At 50.4% G+C, this 16128-nt stretch overlaps 1 protein-coding gene across 1 annotated transcript; it reads right to left on the bottom strand.

The window, feature by feature from the left end:
• Positions 1-48: 48 nt before the first annotated feature.
• On the bottom strand, positions 49-14580 carry MAPK3 (mitogen-activated protein kinase 3). Its single transcript, XM_048517234.1, has 9 exons — positions 14301-14580; positions 8245-8427; positions 7082-7271; positions 6854-6970; positions 5631-5745; positions 5323-5454; positions 3426-3535; positions 3136-3274; positions 49-1732 (listed from the first exon to the last, which is right to left on the bottom strand). The coding sequence occupies exons 1-8, from the start codon at positions 14462-14464 to the stop codon at positions 3155-3157; spliced, it is 1131 nt and encodes a 376-aa protein (XP_048373191.1). The 5' UTR covers positions 14465-14580; the 3' UTR covers positions 49-1732; positions 3136-3154.
• Between the last annotated feature and the right edge of the window lie 1548 nt (positions 14581-16128).

Below are 16128 nucleotides of genomic sequence, written 5' to 3'. Positions count from 1 at the left end.
CACGTCTTCCCCATCTCCTTCCCAAAACATAAAAATCAGACACCGAAGGAATAAAGGAATGATTTATTTCAGGGTCTTTATACACTTTGAAGCAGAAGGGGGTGGGGAGGCATTAATTCCCTTTCAATCCAAGCTCCCTCAAAAATATTTCACCAGCCCCCCTAGTCGAGAAGCCCCGTCGCGTGTCGTCACGGCTGGGTTCTAGACGAACACGCAGCGCTACCTCGGAGAAACCTCCGCCTCCCTTAACCGGATTAAGAACACCAGAACATCCCACGTCCCAGTTTTCCTGCTGTCAAGAACTTCCTTCTTTCGAGAACCCAGAGATTCCACCGGTCTCACTCATCCAAAAGAGCGCCCCAAAATAGGGGCACTTGGAAATGGAAGGACATCGCCAACAAGTTAGTCCATCGGAGCGGCGGGGAGGGGAATCACGTGTGGACCGAGCGGCTTCCTTCCCACTGGGGGCTTCAGTCTCGCCACCGGCTCCTTCGAGCGCTCACGGATCTGAAACGCCTCCTCCACCCACACAGTCGAGTCGTCCCGGGGCAACTGGGCTGTTCCCTCAGGACGCACAGATGTGACCGTCCGTCATCTTCCCAGCCTCTCCCTCCCTTAAAGTCACACTAATGGATCCCGTCCCTTTCGGACTTGACGCAACCCAAGACTGGGATTTTTTTAAAAAAACCAAAAAACTTAAAACGCCGTTGTTTTTAAAGTACAAATCGAGGGGGAAATAAAAAGGGCAGCCGTTGTTAGGATGGTAGCAGCGAGATGGCAAAAGTGCTGTGCTGTTGTTGAGAGGCCGGTTGGTTTCTTACGAGTCTGCAACAGTCCACATCGGATGATGCAAAGTTGGGGGAGGGGAGGAGAAGTGGCGAACAACCGCAAGCCGGGCTCTGCCTCCCGCGACAGGAAGCAGACAAAATTGAAAGCCTTCCTTTTTCATCTGCACAGCGTCTCAAAACGGTAGAGTGAGCCGAAGGGAGGAAGGGGGAGAATTTGTGCCTCTCCAACACTGGGCACATTTTTTTTCAGTGCGGCTAACATCTTTCCCATGCAGCTTATCAGATGCTATCTGTAGCGATAGCTAAGATTAGCTGTGCATTACAAGTGTTCCAAATTGGCACTGATCGGCAGACAAAAAAACCCCCAAAACGAAACAAACAGGCATGCCCTCCCTCTGAGCAGGAAGAAACCAGGATTCCTGGGTTCAGGTGGAGTGTTACTGGGGGCCAAAACTCCTGGATTCTGCTCCCAATTTTGGAAAAGTACTGGGGTTCAGTGGATTATAGGGGCAGCGCATCCAGGAGCCACGATTTCACGTTCACCTCCCTTTGCGAATAATGCCCAAGGGATCAGAAAAATGGCCCTGCTAAAAATCAGCATTTAGTTTATTAACAAAGACAATAAGATGCCAAAAATAGGAGATGACGTTCCCCTCTTCTGTTTCATTGAAAGGGGAGGGGGACATTTCCTTTCCTTCCTGAAAGGGAGGGGGGGAACCCCCTCCTCTCCCCCAACTTGGGCGCCAGGGTCTCACCCCAATACATCACATTAAGGGGTCCAGAGATGGGTTACTGGGGTTCACAGCCACGTAGCAAAGCGCAGTTGTACAGCAAGTCGACAGGGGCACCCCCAAATCAGTACCCCTCCGAATCCTGTGCTCCCCTCCATAATCCAGTAGGGGAGCTGGGTACAGTCCCAAATCATCTCCTGGTGAAGTAGAGACCTGCAAGGAAAGAGACCCCCCCTTGAGGACCACAACAAAGAGCTCAGGAGCTGTCGAGCTATAGAACTGTAGTTCACATAAAAACAGCAGCATCTAAGAACATAAGAACTAGCCTGCTGGATCAGACCAGAGTCCATCTAGTCCAGCATTCTGCTACTTGCAGTGGCCCACCAGGTGCCTTTGGGAGCTCACGTGCAGGATGTGAAAGCAATGGCCTTCTGCTGCTGCTGCTCCCGAGCACCTGGTCTGCTAAGGCATTTGCAATCTGAGATCAAGGAGGATCAAGATTGGTAGCCATAGATCGACTTCTCCTCCATAAATCTGCTGTCCAAGTCCCTCTTTTAAAGCTATCCAGGTTAGTGGCCATCACCACCTCCTGTGGCAGCATATTCCAAACACCAATCACACGTTGCGTGAAGAAGTGTTTCCTTTTATTAGTCCTAATTCTTCCCCCCAGCATTTTCAATGAATGCCCCCTGGTTCTAGTATCTAAGCACTCGTTCGCAACTTACTGTGAATTCCAAGGAAAGGAGCCTCTGGCCACTATGTGGAAAACAAAAGCCAATCGCCTTTATGCACGCACACAATCGTTACACCCAGGGATCAAAGTCTGGGTAAAATATGTGTTCCTTTTGCCCGTCTAGCCATCCACAGCAAACAGCCCAAATGTTGGATGGAAGCTGCAGTGAATACCTTCACACAACACTACTCCTTTATGGAACGTTCATATGAACTATTCAGGTCAAACACATCTCTCAAACTTTCGTCGCGTGCTGTCCACACTTAGAAGAAGAAGAGTTTGGATTTATACCCCACCTTTCTCTCCTGTTAGGAGACTCAAGGTGGCTTACACACCCCTTTCCCTTTCTCTCCCCACAACAGACACCTGGTGAGGTAGGTGGGGCTGAGAGAGTCCTGAGAGAACTGTGACTGGCCCAAAATCACCCAGCAGGAATGTGGGAGTGCGGAAACAGACAAGCGTATGCCACTCAGGGGGAGGAGTGGGGAATCAAACCCGGTTTTCCAGATTAGAATCCACCTGCTCTTAACCACTACACCACGCTGGCGTAGCAAGAGTTTCATATCGGTTACGGAACTTACAAAACTGGCTGACTACACAGTCTGGCTCCACTATGTGGGAAGCCACCAGGCCAGTGACCGACCAGTTGGGGCGGGGGCGCAGCGGCACCTTGGGAGGAGGCAGAGCCTTTAATGACTTGAGGGGAAAGTTGGTTGTGCTGGCCAAGCTTTTGATTGCAGAAAGCTACCACAAAACAATTGGCCTTAAACCGCGTGAACAAAGTTTTAGTCAAGGTACTATGTGCTGCAGCGGCCTAAGCGGAGATGCTGCAGTAAATCCAGCCCTAGACCAGCACCACCTGCAGCCCATCGGCTACACTCACCAATGGTCCAAATAGCCACTCAAGGCCCTTGGTAGCCCGGCTGGAATCGTGCTGTCTCCTCAAATATCAGTTCTTTCAGTCTCTCTTTGGGCAGGTCGTCCAGCTCCATATCAAAGGTGAATGGTTCCTCAGCAATCGGCTAAGATGGAGAACAAAGGGGGATGTCTTTCAGGAATCCTGGCGATCGAACCTCATCCTCCCCCTCCCCCCGCAAATCCTAATCCATAAATCCTGAGCATCCCCCTCCCCTCCCCTCCCAACAAAACTTCATTCCTGAACCCTCGTGTTACCTCATCCGAGGGGTCGTAGTACTGCTCTAGGTAAGAATGGGCCAGGGACTCCTCCACTGTGATGCGCTTGTTTGGGTTGAAGGTCAACATTTTGTCAAGCAGGTCCAGTGCTAGGAAGAGAGAGAGAGAAAAAAGGGACGCAATATTAGCAATCGGACGGCAACAGGAAAACAAAACGGTGTCATAAAAGGAACAAGTCGGCAAGGGTTTGGTATGTGCGTTGTAACTTGTAACTTGTGTGCTGACCTAACATGGATTGGACCACTAGCACCACCCCATAACAACTCTTAACACCAACCGTGCATCAGTCCAAAATCCTTTTTCCATTAAGGTACAGCCCATATGCTTCCAGGGAACCACAAGACCATGAGGTCAACAGCTCTTCCCACTTTGTATCCCCCGACACACAAGACTGAGGTATCCGGCCTTCAAACCGTGGACATTTCATTTTGCAATCGTGCCTAATAACCACTAAACTGACTGTTCTTCCTTGCATGTGCCTAACCCTTGAAAAAAAATCACCTGGGATAGCAATGATCAAAACCTGTGCTAGAAAACTCAACATAAACTGCTTTAATGAAAAAAAATCATATATATACCCTGTTTCCCCTAATATAAGACATCCCTGAAAAATAAGACATAGTAGAGGTTTTGCTGAAGTGCAAAATATAAGGCATCCCCCGAAAGTAAGCCATAGCAAAGTTTTTGTTTGGAAGCATGCCCAACGAACAGAACACAGGAAAAATAAGACATCCCCTGAAAATAAGACACAGCGCATCTTTGAGAGCAAAAATTAATATAAGACACTGTCTTATATTTGGGGAAACACGGTATATATTTTTAATTCTATAACTTTTCACATTTTGACTTTCTGAAAATCTCTCAAGTGAATGCTTTCTGGCCTCCGGAACTTCCAGTTGCAGTGTGTTATTTTTCCTCAGCCCCACTGTTTACAGACGCTGTAAACAACGGCTAGGATGCAAACCGTTCTCCAAAAATCTTCCACAGCGGAGACTGGAGCCAAGAATCCATTTGGCAGCCTTGCGATTCTTTGCCCTTCGCATCATCAACTGTAGCCGTCTAAACATCCCGCTGCTTCTTCGAGGGGGGGGGGTTCTTATATAGTTTAAATGTTCCTCAAACTCCCCCCCCAGAACACTTAAATCAATTCCTGTTTGTTTCGCCAGATTTTGTATCATTTGGAAAAAAAATCTTCCAATTTTAGAACGCAAACGTTTCTGTGGCTCTTCGGGCACGACTAATGTCCTCTCGAACTCCGCGCTCCGTTCTTCTCTATGGTATGAATTTTGTTGAAGCCTCTGTTAAGATGGTTTTAAGTGAACTGCCAAGCATTGATTCCCCCCGCCCCCATGCTTAATAAGGCTATCACTGCTAACGGCCTTTTCAGGAAGTGAACTGGGGCCCTGCAAATGCCAAAAGGCAGCATATAAATAAAATTACTTTTTTTAAAAAAAGGGAGAGGGAGATAGAAAAAGCGACCACATTCATGAGAGCTGCCCTATTTATTTAGAAGAAGAGGAAGAGTTTGGATGTATCTCCCCCCTTTCTCTCCTGTAGGAGACTCAAAGGGGCTGACAATCTCCTTTGCTTTCCACCCTCACAACAAACACCCTGTGAAGTGGGTGGGGCTGAGAGAGCTCCAAGAAGCTGTGACTAGCCCAAGGTCACCCAGCTGGCGTGTGTTGGAGTGCACAAGCTAATCTGATCCACCAGATAAACAGCTCAAGTGGCAGAGCGGGGAATCAAACCTGGTTCCCCAGAGACAGACAAGAGGACACCCTGGGATGTGGAAAACAGGATTGTCAACAATAATCTATAAATGCCGCAACACAGCTACTCCCCTTGTATCTTCTGTCCTCTTTTTCCGACCACTTACCTTTGGGGTCGGCCTTAGGGAAGAGTTTCGCCCACGGAACCTTGGGCTTTTGGGGCAATGACTGGAGATAGTTTCGAGCCTTCATGTTGATGATGCAGTTCAGATCGTCTTGAGACGGGGAACCCAAAATGCCTGTAGAAAGGACAGATCGGGCACTCGGCATCAAGTTAAGGGGAGAACCCGAGAGAAGACACAGGCTTCCAAACTTCAAAGAAGGCGGTCTCTGGCAGAGAGAAAAGTACAGCCAAAGACCAGGAGAGGGGGAAATTGGGGGGAGTTTAGAAAACCTCTCCCTTCTTCTCTTTTACCCAAGATGTGGTTGAGCTGGTCCAGGTAGTGCTTGCCAGGAAAGATGGGTCGGTTTGACAACATCTCAGCTAGGATGCAGCCCACAGACCATATATCAATGGACTTGGTATAGCCCTGGGAAGGCGGGGGGAGAAGAGAAAGAAAGAGAGCTCAGGATTTGGGGGCTCCTTGGTTCTTCTCTGTCTTCACCTGCCATTTACTATCCCTTACAGAAACCTGAAACTGGGGCACCAGCAAAAGAACAGTACTCAGCCTAGACCAAAAAGGGCATCATACATACGTAAAACAACCCTCAGAAGGATGAGGAGAATGGAAAAAGGTGAAGACACATGAAGTGTTCTGTTCCCCAAGCAAAACTGTTTCTGGTGCCCTGTGCCCAGCCAGAACAGAGTGGGAGAGTCACAAGCAAGGTTTAACAGTTCAAACAAAAGGTTTAATATTTAGCAGAATGGAGACCTAACTCCTCTGCCTAAAATTAAGGACTTGCTTGACTGGACAGTAGAAGCTGTAGACTTTTGTTCTTTCTTTGACTGCTTCCAGGAAAGTCCACTTCTTTAAGTTCCTTGAGTCTTTATCTGGCTACTATTCTCTGTAAACCTCAACTTTGTGCTCTCTATGCCTTTGACATGACAAAATACTGCTGCCTCCTGACGCCTTAGGCACCTGTACTGAACTGAACTGACTGAACAGGGGGATTACTGGGTAATTAAAAAAAAAGACTGCCTCTTGGGAAGCTAACTAAAATTCCCCTCCCTTTGGAGACTATACAGAGGACTAAACCCATGCAAGCTATGGGAAACTTATACAAAATAATGAAAATAATAAAGGCTTCTGTGGGGGCATGACATGAAGGAATAAGGTCCCAAGGCCTTGGAGAAAAGGCAGAAATGGAAAGCCAAAGAGGGTCAGCCGGAGTAAACCAGGACCCCAGACCTTAAACACTGAGTGGCTGCAACCAGGAAGGACTTTGGAGATCACAGTGGTGGGATGTAATAATATGCAGGTGAAAGAATAAAGATTCACACACTAGATACTGGCTGAGTGTTGAGGTTAACTAAGAACCGTTTTCATGCTCCCTTCCACTGTACTAGATCAACCACTGTTTTCTTGCTAGAGGGGTCAGGAGTCCTGACTCCCGCTTAACCGAGTAGACTCAACGTCACCCTCTTTCCCGGATCAGTAGTTCTGACTCCCAGATCCTCCCCCACCCGAATCCTCTTACCTTTGAATTAAGCATGATTTCAGGAGCACGGTACCAGCGAGTGGCGACATACTCCGTCAAGAAACCCGTGTGGTCGTGGTCCGGATCAGCGATCCGAGCCAGGCCAAAATCACAGATCTGGAGAGACAGAAGGATGGGAAGGCAAAAAAAAAGAGGTTACAGCAGAGGAGAAGGCGGTTTGCACGGAAGAATTAGCAGAAGGCCTGATAAAAGGCTGCTGGACGGCACCTTCAGGTCACACGTGGTGTTGATGAGGAGGTTGCTGGGTTTCAGGTCCCGATGAAGAACGTTGGCGGAGTGGATGTATTTCAGCCCTCGGAGAATCTGGTAGAGGAAGTAGCAGATGTGATCGTTGCTGAGCTGCTGAGTTTTCAGGAGCTTGTAGAGATCGGTCTCCATCAAATCCTGAACTATATATCTGCAAATGGAAACAGCCGATCCCTCAGGCGGAGGGGAGGAAAGGGGACGAATCAAGGAAAGGAAGTTTTCATGGCGGTTGTGCAGATGTGTGCAAGGTCAGCTGAAACGCTGCAGCCAGAAGCCAGCCCAGATAGGCAACTTACAGCACTTGAAGCTCCAGCAGAAGACTTTCATTGTCACATAGCAACTGTGGTCTTGCTCCATGCTGTATGGACTTGCTCAGTGTCCATCCCTTGCATGCCACCCCTCCCTCCCCTTCTCTTTCATGCCACCCCCCCTCCTCCCTTGCATGCCACCACTCACTCACTCCCCTCACCCCGCTAGGGAGGGTGGGCCATGTCCAGATGCTGGGCTCCCTCCCTCCCTTCCATTGCAGAATGAGGACAGCATTCTTGGACAGTATAATAACAGGCAAACAGTATAAGGAAGAAGATTTACACCACACCTTTCTCTCCTGTAAGGAGAATCAAGGTGGCTTACAAGCTCCTTTCCCTTCCTCTCCCCACAACAGACACCTTGTGAGGTAGGTGGGGCTGAGAGACTTCCCAAGAACTGTGACTGGCCCAAGGTCACCCAGCAGGAATGTAGGAGTGCGGAAACACATCTGGTTCACCAGATAAGCCTCTGCCACTCAGGTGGAGGAGTGGGGGAATCAAACCCGGTTCTCCAGATTCGAATCCACCTGCTCTTAACCACTACCCCCACAGTGGCTCTCATCAGACCTTGGAAGCTAAGCAAGGTTGACCTGACATGTACTTGGATAACAGACCACCAAAAACCTGCTCCCAACCACCCCACTGCACAGCAGTATGTTTTGTGGCAGCCGAAGCTGCGTAGCTGCATGTCTGGCTCAAAGGCAGCAGAAGCACGAAATCCTGGGCATAATTCAGTCTATCCACATTCGCAACCACCCGTCCTTGTAGTTTATGCCTCCAACACCAGAACAAACAACCATTTGAAAGAAAGGATACACATCACGCATCTGGTCAATGGTAGGTGCCCGCAGAATGTCGTTGATGCCGATGACATTCTCATGTTTAAAGCGCAAGAGGATCTTGATCTCACGCAGCGTGCGCTGGCAGTAGGTCTGGTGCTCAAAGGGGCTGATCTTTTTGATGGCAGCCCGGATCTTGTTGACGTGATCGTAGGCAGAGCTGCAAGAAAAAGTATGACAAAGACTAGATAAACGTCAGAACCGTCAGGGCCGCAGTCACGAACGCACACTTTGAGTTCTCCTTTCATAATTCCCATCGTTTTTTAAAATCTAATTCCCAAATACCTTTTTGCCCTTGGCTCACAATTGAACAAAGCACTTTTTCTGCTCATAATGGTAAATTAGAGACAGCTCCGACAGAACACTGAATTTCAGAATTCAGCCGATAAGATAACGACTTAAGGAAAGGCGGGGCAAATGGCAGGCTCAGGGTATGAGCAATATGGTACAGTCATAGCTATGCATGAGGCCCAGTTATCTGACACAGACTATCGTGAGTTGGGCAAATGCTTTGCCTGGTGTGAAACCTACAGAGGTCCAAAGCAATGCACCCACAAAAACCCTTGAGGTGTGTAACAGGAGTGCAAAACCCTAGCGTGAAATGATCCTAAAAAAAATGGGTGTGTAGTCTTTGGTACGAGAGGACTGAGAGTGTAAATGTCACAGGTGTCAAAGCTTTTAAATGAATGGTTCTATCTTTTGGCTGCTGTGGGTTTCCCAGGCTGTGTGGATGTGGTAGCACAACCACAAAACCCGGCAACCCCACACCAGCCAGATTATTCTGGCCATGAAAAGTTCCATCTTTACTAATTAGGTGCATTTCTTTTAAGGCCCCAAATGAACAACGAACTTGAAGGCCCGTCTCTCTTCCTTTCTATACCACCTGCCAGTTACAATTTTCTTTTCTCTGTGGCCGCTGCCTGCAGAAGGAAGGCGGACAGCAATCTTTTCAACTTTGATCCTGCCCGTCTTACCTACCAACTGCTGTTTGAGACCCAGTCCTCAGACTGGTTAAGAACATAAGAACAAGCTAGCTGGATCAGACCAGAGTCCATCTAGTCCAGCCCTCTGCTACTCGCAGTGGCCCACCAGGTGCCTTTGGGAGCTCACATGCAGGATGTGAAAGCAATGGCCTTAAGAACATAAGAACTAGCCTGCTGGATCAGACCAGAGTCCATCTAGTCCAGCCCTCTGCTACTCGCAGTGGCCCACCAGGTGCCTTTGGGAGCTCACATGCAGGATGTGAAAGCAATGGCCTTAAGAACATAAGAACAAGCCAGCTGGATCAGACCAGAGTCCATCTAGTCCAGCCCTCTGCTACTCGCAGTGGCCCACCAGGTGCCTTTGGGAGCTCACATGCAGGATGTGAAAGCAATGGCCTTAAGAACATAAGAACTAGCCTGCTGGATCAGACCAGAGTCCATCTAGTCCAGCCCTCTGCTACTCGCAGTGGCCCACCAGGTGCCTTTGGGAGCTCACATGCAGGAGGTGAAAGCAATGGCCTTAAGAACATAAGAACAAGCCTGCTGGATCAGACCAGAGTCCATCTAGTCCAGCCCTCTGCTACTCGCAGTGGCCCACCAGGTGCCTTTGGGAGCTCACATGCAGGATGTGAAAGCAATGGCCTTAAGAACATAAGAACTAGCCTGCTGGATCAGACCAGAGTCCATCTAGTCCAGCCCTCTGCTACTCGCAGTGGCCCACCAGGTGCCTTTGGGAGCTCACATGCAGGATGTGAAAGCAATGGCCTTAAGAACATAAGAACTAGCCTGCTGGATCAGTACCAGGAGTCCATCTAGTCCCAGCCCCTCTGCTACTCTGAGTGGCCCACCAGGAATTGCCTTTGGGAGCTCTCACAGGCAGGAGGTGAAAGAAGCAATGGCCCCTTAAGAACATAAGAAAGGCCTGCTGGATCAGACCAGAGTCCATCTAGTCCAGCCCTCTGCTACTGCAGTGGCTCCACCCAGGTGCCTTTGGGAGCCTCACATGCAGGATGTAGCAGAAAGCAATGTTAGCCTTAAGAACATAAGAACTAGCCTGCTGGATCAGACCAAGAGTCCATCTAGTCCAGCCCTCATGCTACTCGCAGGAGGTGGCCCACTCAGGTGCCTTTGGAGAGCCTCACATGCAGGGATGTGAAAGCAATGGCCTTAAGAACATAAGAACTAGGCCTGCTGGATCAGACCAGAGTCCATCCTAGTCCAGCCCACTCTGCTACTGCCTACTTGGTGGCTCCACCAGGTGCCTTTTTTGGGAGCTCACACATGCAGGATGAGTGAAAGCAATGGCCTTAAGAACATAAGAATCTAGCCTGCTGGATCAGACCAAGAGTCCATCTAGTCCAAGCCCTCTGCTACCGCATGAGTGGCCCACCAGGTGCTTCCTTTGAGAGCCTACTCACATGCAGGATGTGAGAAGCAATGGCCTTAAGAACATAAGCAAGAACTAGCTCTGCTGGATCAGACCAGAGTCCATCTAGGTCCAGCTCTCTGTCACTCACAGTGGCCCACCAGGTGCCTTTGGGAGCTCACATGCAGGAGGTGAAAGCAATGGCCTTAAGAACATAAGAACTAGCCTGCTGGATCAGACCAGAGTCCATCTAGTCCAGCTCCTCTACCGTGAGTGGCCCACCAGGTGCCTTTTGAGAGCTCACATGGGATGAAAGCAATGGCCTTAAGAACATAAGAACTAGCCTGCTGGATCAGACCAGAGTCCATCTAGTCTTCAGCCTCTCTGCTACTCTAGTGGCCCACCAGGTGCCTTTGAGAGCTCACATGCAGGATGTGAAAGCAATGGCCTTAAGAACATAAGCAACAGCCAGCTGGATCAGACCCAGAGTCCATCTGTAGTCCAGCCCTCTGCTACTCAAGAAAGTGGCTCCACCAGGTGCTCTTTGGAGAGCTCTCACATGCAGGATGTGAAAGCAATGGCCTTAAGAACATAAGAACAAGCCAGCTGGATCAGACCAGAGTCCATCTAGTCCAGCCCCTCTGCTACTCTCAAGTAGTGGCCCACCAGGTGCCTTTTTTAAGAGCTCACATGCAGGATGTGAAAGCAATGGCCTTTAAGAACATAAGCAATAAGAACAAGCTCAGCTGGATCAGACCAGAGTCCATCTAGTCCAGCCCTCTGCTACCGCAGTGGCCCACCAGGTGCTCTTTGGGAGCTCACATGCAGGATGTGAAAGCAATGGCCTTTAAGAACACAAGAAAGAGCCTGCTGGATCAGACCAGAGTCCATCTAGTCCAGCCTCTCTGCAAGAGTGGCTCCACCAGGTGCCTTTGGGAGCTCTACATGCAGGGATGTGAAAGCAACCGCCTTAAGAACATAAGAACTAGCCTGCTGGATCAGACCAGAGTCCATCTAGTCCAGCCCTCTGCTACCTCGCGAGTGGCCCACCAGGTGCTCTTTGAGAGCTCTCACATGCAGGATGTGGTGCTAATGGCCTTTAAGAACATAAGAAGAACTAGCCTGCTGGATCAGACCAGAGTCCATCTTAGTCCAGGCCCTCTGCTACTCGCAGTGGCCCACCAGGTGCCTTTGGGAGCTCACAGGCAGGAGGTGAAAGCAATGGCCTTAAGAACATAAGAACTAGCCTGCTGGATCAGACCAGAGTCCATCTAGTCCAGCCCTCTGCTACTCGCAGTGGCCCACCAGGTGCCTTTGGGAGCTCACATGCAGGAGGTGAAAGCAATGGCCTTAAGAACATAAGAACAAGCCTGCTGGATCAGACCAGAGTCCATCTTAGTCCAGCTCCTCAAGCTACTCGCAGTGGCCCACCAGGTGCCTTTGGGAGCTCACATGCAGGAGGAGAAAAGCAATGTCTTCTGGCGCTGCTGCTCCCCCCCGAAAGCACACCCTGGTCTGCTAAGGCATTTGCAATCTCAGATCAAGGAGGATCAAGATGGGTAGCCAGAGATCGACTTCTCCTCCATAAATCTGTCCAAGCCCCTTTTTAAAGCTATGTGCGGTTTGCACGTACTGAGCAAAAAGTTACATCAACAGGCTCACGGCTTGATTTACTGGCCGTGTTATCGGCAAAGGACGGTCTTCAAACTGTATAAAATATAGACTCATTGATACTGGACTCCAAAATCTCTGTTGCAGCAAATAAGTCTTCCTTCCCCTTTAATCTGGGGAGACTTTTACATCTACACCAGGGGTAGGGAACCTGCGGCTCTCCAGATGTCCAGGAACTACAATTCCCATCAGCCCCTACCAGCATGGCCAATTGGAGGTGAAAGCAGAGGTGGCCAATTGGCCATGCTGACAGAGGCTGATGGGAATTGTAGTTCCTGGACATCTGGAGAGCCGCAGGTTCCCTACCCCTGGTCTAAACCAACTGGCCTCCTAGTATCCTCTGAATGTTCCCAACCAACGTAGAGTGTTTTCTCTCACCAGATGTCATGTTCTGCCATCAGCGATTTTATCTGGGAGGTTTTATAAAATCCCATATTTGGGTAGGCTCTGTCCTTATACGATGACCTGTGTATACGTATTTTCTTTTGTTCCTTTCATACCAACCTATTAAAGCCACTCTTCAACAAGACTGTGCATAAAAACCTGGCCGTTTGCTCTAGAGCAGGGGCGGCGAACCTATGGCACGGGTGCCAGAGGTGGCACTCAGAGCCCTCTCTGTGGGCACAGAGTTCGTCATGTGATAATAGTGCAATTATTTCAGGGAGATTATTAGCACTAAACCTAAGACCTAGTTTTGGGGAAGGCAGTGTAGGTAACCCTGTTAAGTGCTGTTAAACCCCACTGATTTTCATGGGAAGAACTAAAGCGTGATCTCTTTACCTGAGTAAGCTCGGTTGCTGGCAATGAGGCTTGCTTCTGAGTAAACCCTCCTAGGGTCGTGATTCACCTGTTTGAAGCGTTGCACAGTTGCTTCAAAGCAAAGCCACTGACTACCACCAAGCTTACTCCTGAGTAACATGTGCCTTGGAGCCAAATGTTTTTTCTAAACTAAAACCTCAGCATTCAGGTTAAATTGCCATGTTGGCACTTTGCGATAAATAAGTGGGTTTGGGGTTGCAATTTGGGCACTCGGTCTCGAAAAGGTTCGCCACCACTGCTCTAGAGCATCCCTGGATTCGTTGTTTAACAGATAAACAGTCTTCTGCTAGTCTGTCCAGCACTCTGAGCCCATCAATAAGGTTGAGAATAACTTTGTTCTGGCCTGGTTATGAAGGGGGCAATAACACAGAACGTGGTGTACAGTTTCTGCAGTTTTCAACGTGCAGATGCAAAAACGCTCGCTGCGGGGTGCTTTGCAGCCTCTTCCATCCCTCAATAAAGGATATGCTTTAAACCAGTTCCTGACTCAGCAGGACTCCCGTGCTGCTAAACAGCCTTGTGGCAAGCAGTTCGTCCAGCATCCCTTCTCCAGCCACGGCTGCAGCGCTCAGAAGAAGAGAGCTCCAGCCTCTAAGCCTGTCACTGGAAAAGCTGAAGGCGCACAAAGCGCTTGCTGACACCTTGAGGCTGGCGCAACGCCAGTCAGAGGCTGCTAGCAAGGAGCATGGCAGACACTGGCACAGAAGCACAGCGAGAGCCAAGCAGTGGGAGGGGCTGGCAACACCACGGTGCCCGGGCAGGGCTCGGGCGTGTCTCTGGGTTGCAAAGCCACCTGGAAGGCAGCACCTGCCGGCGGGCGAATCTGCAGCGAAGGGACACTGCGAGTGCAAGGAGTGGGGAAGGGAATCTCGCTGCAAATCCGCAGCAAAGGGGCTCTGCGAGCGCAAAGGCGTGAAAGGGGGAATCTCGCTGGTCGGTGGGGAAACGCGGGAGCTAGGAACCAATGTCGAGGGTCTCCAAATGCCGGGGCCAGTATTGGTAGAAGACAAGCACGAGGGTGGGGGGGGGGGGACATCGGTAACTAGGAAACAATATGGCGGAAGTCGACTTAAGAGGATACAGTTAAAGCGAGAACCCGATCTGCGGGGAACGTCAGCCACTCAGCAGACCTCAGCTTTTTGGCTCGGTACGGCAAGGGGGAAGGGCCACGTCGGGCCGTTCGCGCTCACTCACCAGACCATGCCGTACGCCCCTTCGCCGATGTACTGGAGATCCGTGTAGCGCGGCCCCACATCAAAAACTTGCCCCTTCACCGTCTCCACTCCCAGCCTCGGAGCTCCGGGTACTGGCACGGGCCCTGCCCCACCCGGGGCCGCTGTCGCCGCCGCTGCCGCCATGGCCGATGCAATCAACAGTCTCCTGCAACCGCTCCTATCACGGCTTTACCCGGAACCGACACCGCCCGAGAACACTGCGCATGCGCCCACTTGGGGAAAACGAGGGGCTGCCACTGCCCATGCGCTTCGCGCTAGCTGCGGCTTGGAAAGCCGTCTAGGGCGCACGCGCTCAGTTCGCCCGCTAGCGCCTGGCAGGCTGCAGCGGGTCTGGATTGGAGTCGGACGTCACAAACTCAACCCGGAAGCGCCGCGCCCAAAACATTCCACTCCAGCTACGCCCTGCCCCCTCGAGCGCTTCTACGGCGCTAGGCCCCGCCTCTTGGCTCAGCGCGCCTCCAATCAACTTCTCTGAGCCAGTCGTTTCATCTCCTTCTCCTCAGGCCCGCCCCTAAAGACGCCCTTGTCTTCGTGTCGCGTGTTCGAATCCCAGTCGCGGCGGTTTGCAGAAGGAACAGATGGATAAGGCCGGCGCGCTCCGCCCGTGGAGGGAGGCTGGGCTAGTAGCAGCGGTTCCGTTCAGGGCAGATGTGCTAGTGCCGCCGGTAATGCGGAGCTGTCCAGCGCGAAGAGAGGGAAGGCGCCTGTAATTTTGTGCCTGACAGCCCAGGGGAGGCTGGCCTCATTTCCTACAAGGCGGATCCGGGTGTGGTGGCCTTGCTAAAAGGAAGCGTCCATGCCAGGCTCCAGGATCCCATTTTATTTAGTGAGGCTTGGTCCCAAGAAACATGGCATAGTTCCATTTGCAGAAACCACCTGCGCCCTTGCTTTTCTTTCAGCTTTTCTTTGCAGCTTTGCCAAGCATTGGTCATAGGACTTGGGAGCCCAGGCCGTTCAATTAAGCATCGGTGGTCCCTGTTATTTATTTTTATTTTTCTTCATCTGACTTATATATTGCCCTTTGCCTTGCAGGCTCAAGGTGCCTTCCAGTCTTTCATAACAAAACACAGGACAGGAAAAACAGTAAATAAAATTTAAACTTTAAAGTCTAATCGAAACTGGTGGCACAAGTACAACAATCAGGAAGAAAATCAAACGGGAAGGATAGAAAAAAATAGAAGAAATAAAAGAAAGTGGAATGGGGGAGGCCACAAGGAAACAGCTGTAGCTGCCTCAACAGTATACCTGGTGGAACAGCTGTGCCTTACAGGACCTGGGTCTCACTGGGCAGAGCGTTCCACCAGGTGAGGGCCAGAAACGAAAAAGCCCAGTCCCTTGTTGAGGCTAGCTGGACCTCTCTCGGGCCACAGATGACCAGCAGATTGTTATTCAGTGGTGATGGATTCAATTTCAGTCGATTCTGCTTTAACCATTTCACCACAGCACTCAAACAACTGGGGAAAACATCTGGGGCAGACTGGTTGTTGTGGTTTTTTTCTGAGGCAGAGTCCAGGTGACCACCCATCAACTGAAAAAGCTGGATGTCATCAGCATACTGATGGCACCTAAGCCCAAAACTCTGGATCAGCCTGGCAAGAGGGTGCACCAGAGGCAGACTCGCCCCTTGTGGGACTCCACACACCACTGAATAGCACACAGAGGATCTTGCTCTGACTGCTACCCTCTGGTCTGGTGGTGGTGGCTGATACGATTTCCCCCCCCCCCCTTTTATGAATTGCCTTGAGGAGGTTTTTGGCAGCCTATATATTTTTACAAATTAATAAACA

This window comes from Sphaerodactylus townsendi, linkage group LG15 (assembly GCF_021028975.2).
Source record: "Sphaerodactylus townsendi isolate TG3544 linkage group LG15, MPM_Stown_v2.3, whole genome shotgun sequence".
NCBI classification, from domain to species: domain Eukaryota; kingdom Metazoa; phylum Chordata; class Lepidosauria; order Squamata; family Sphaerodactylidae; genus Sphaerodactylus; species Sphaerodactylus townsendi.
Note: the sequence above shows the minus strand (reverse complement) of the source record. Positions and strands in the feature narration are given on the sequence as shown.

Excerpts from the sequence above, each read along its gene's own strand:
- MAPK3 (XM_048517234.1), bottom strand. The coding sequence starts at position 14,464 with ATGGCGGCAGCGGCGGCGACAGCGGCCCCGGGTGGGGCAGGGCCCGTG. Across the intron at positions 6,971-7,081 it reads ACACCACGTGTGACCTGAAG|ATCTGTGATTTTGGCCTGGC; the intron begins GTGCCGTCCAGC and ends CTGTCTCTCCAG. Across the intron at positions 5,455-5,630 it reads CCAGCTCAACCACATCTTGG|GCATTTTGGGTTCCCCGTCT; the intron begins GTAAAAGAGAAG and ends TCCTTTCTACAG.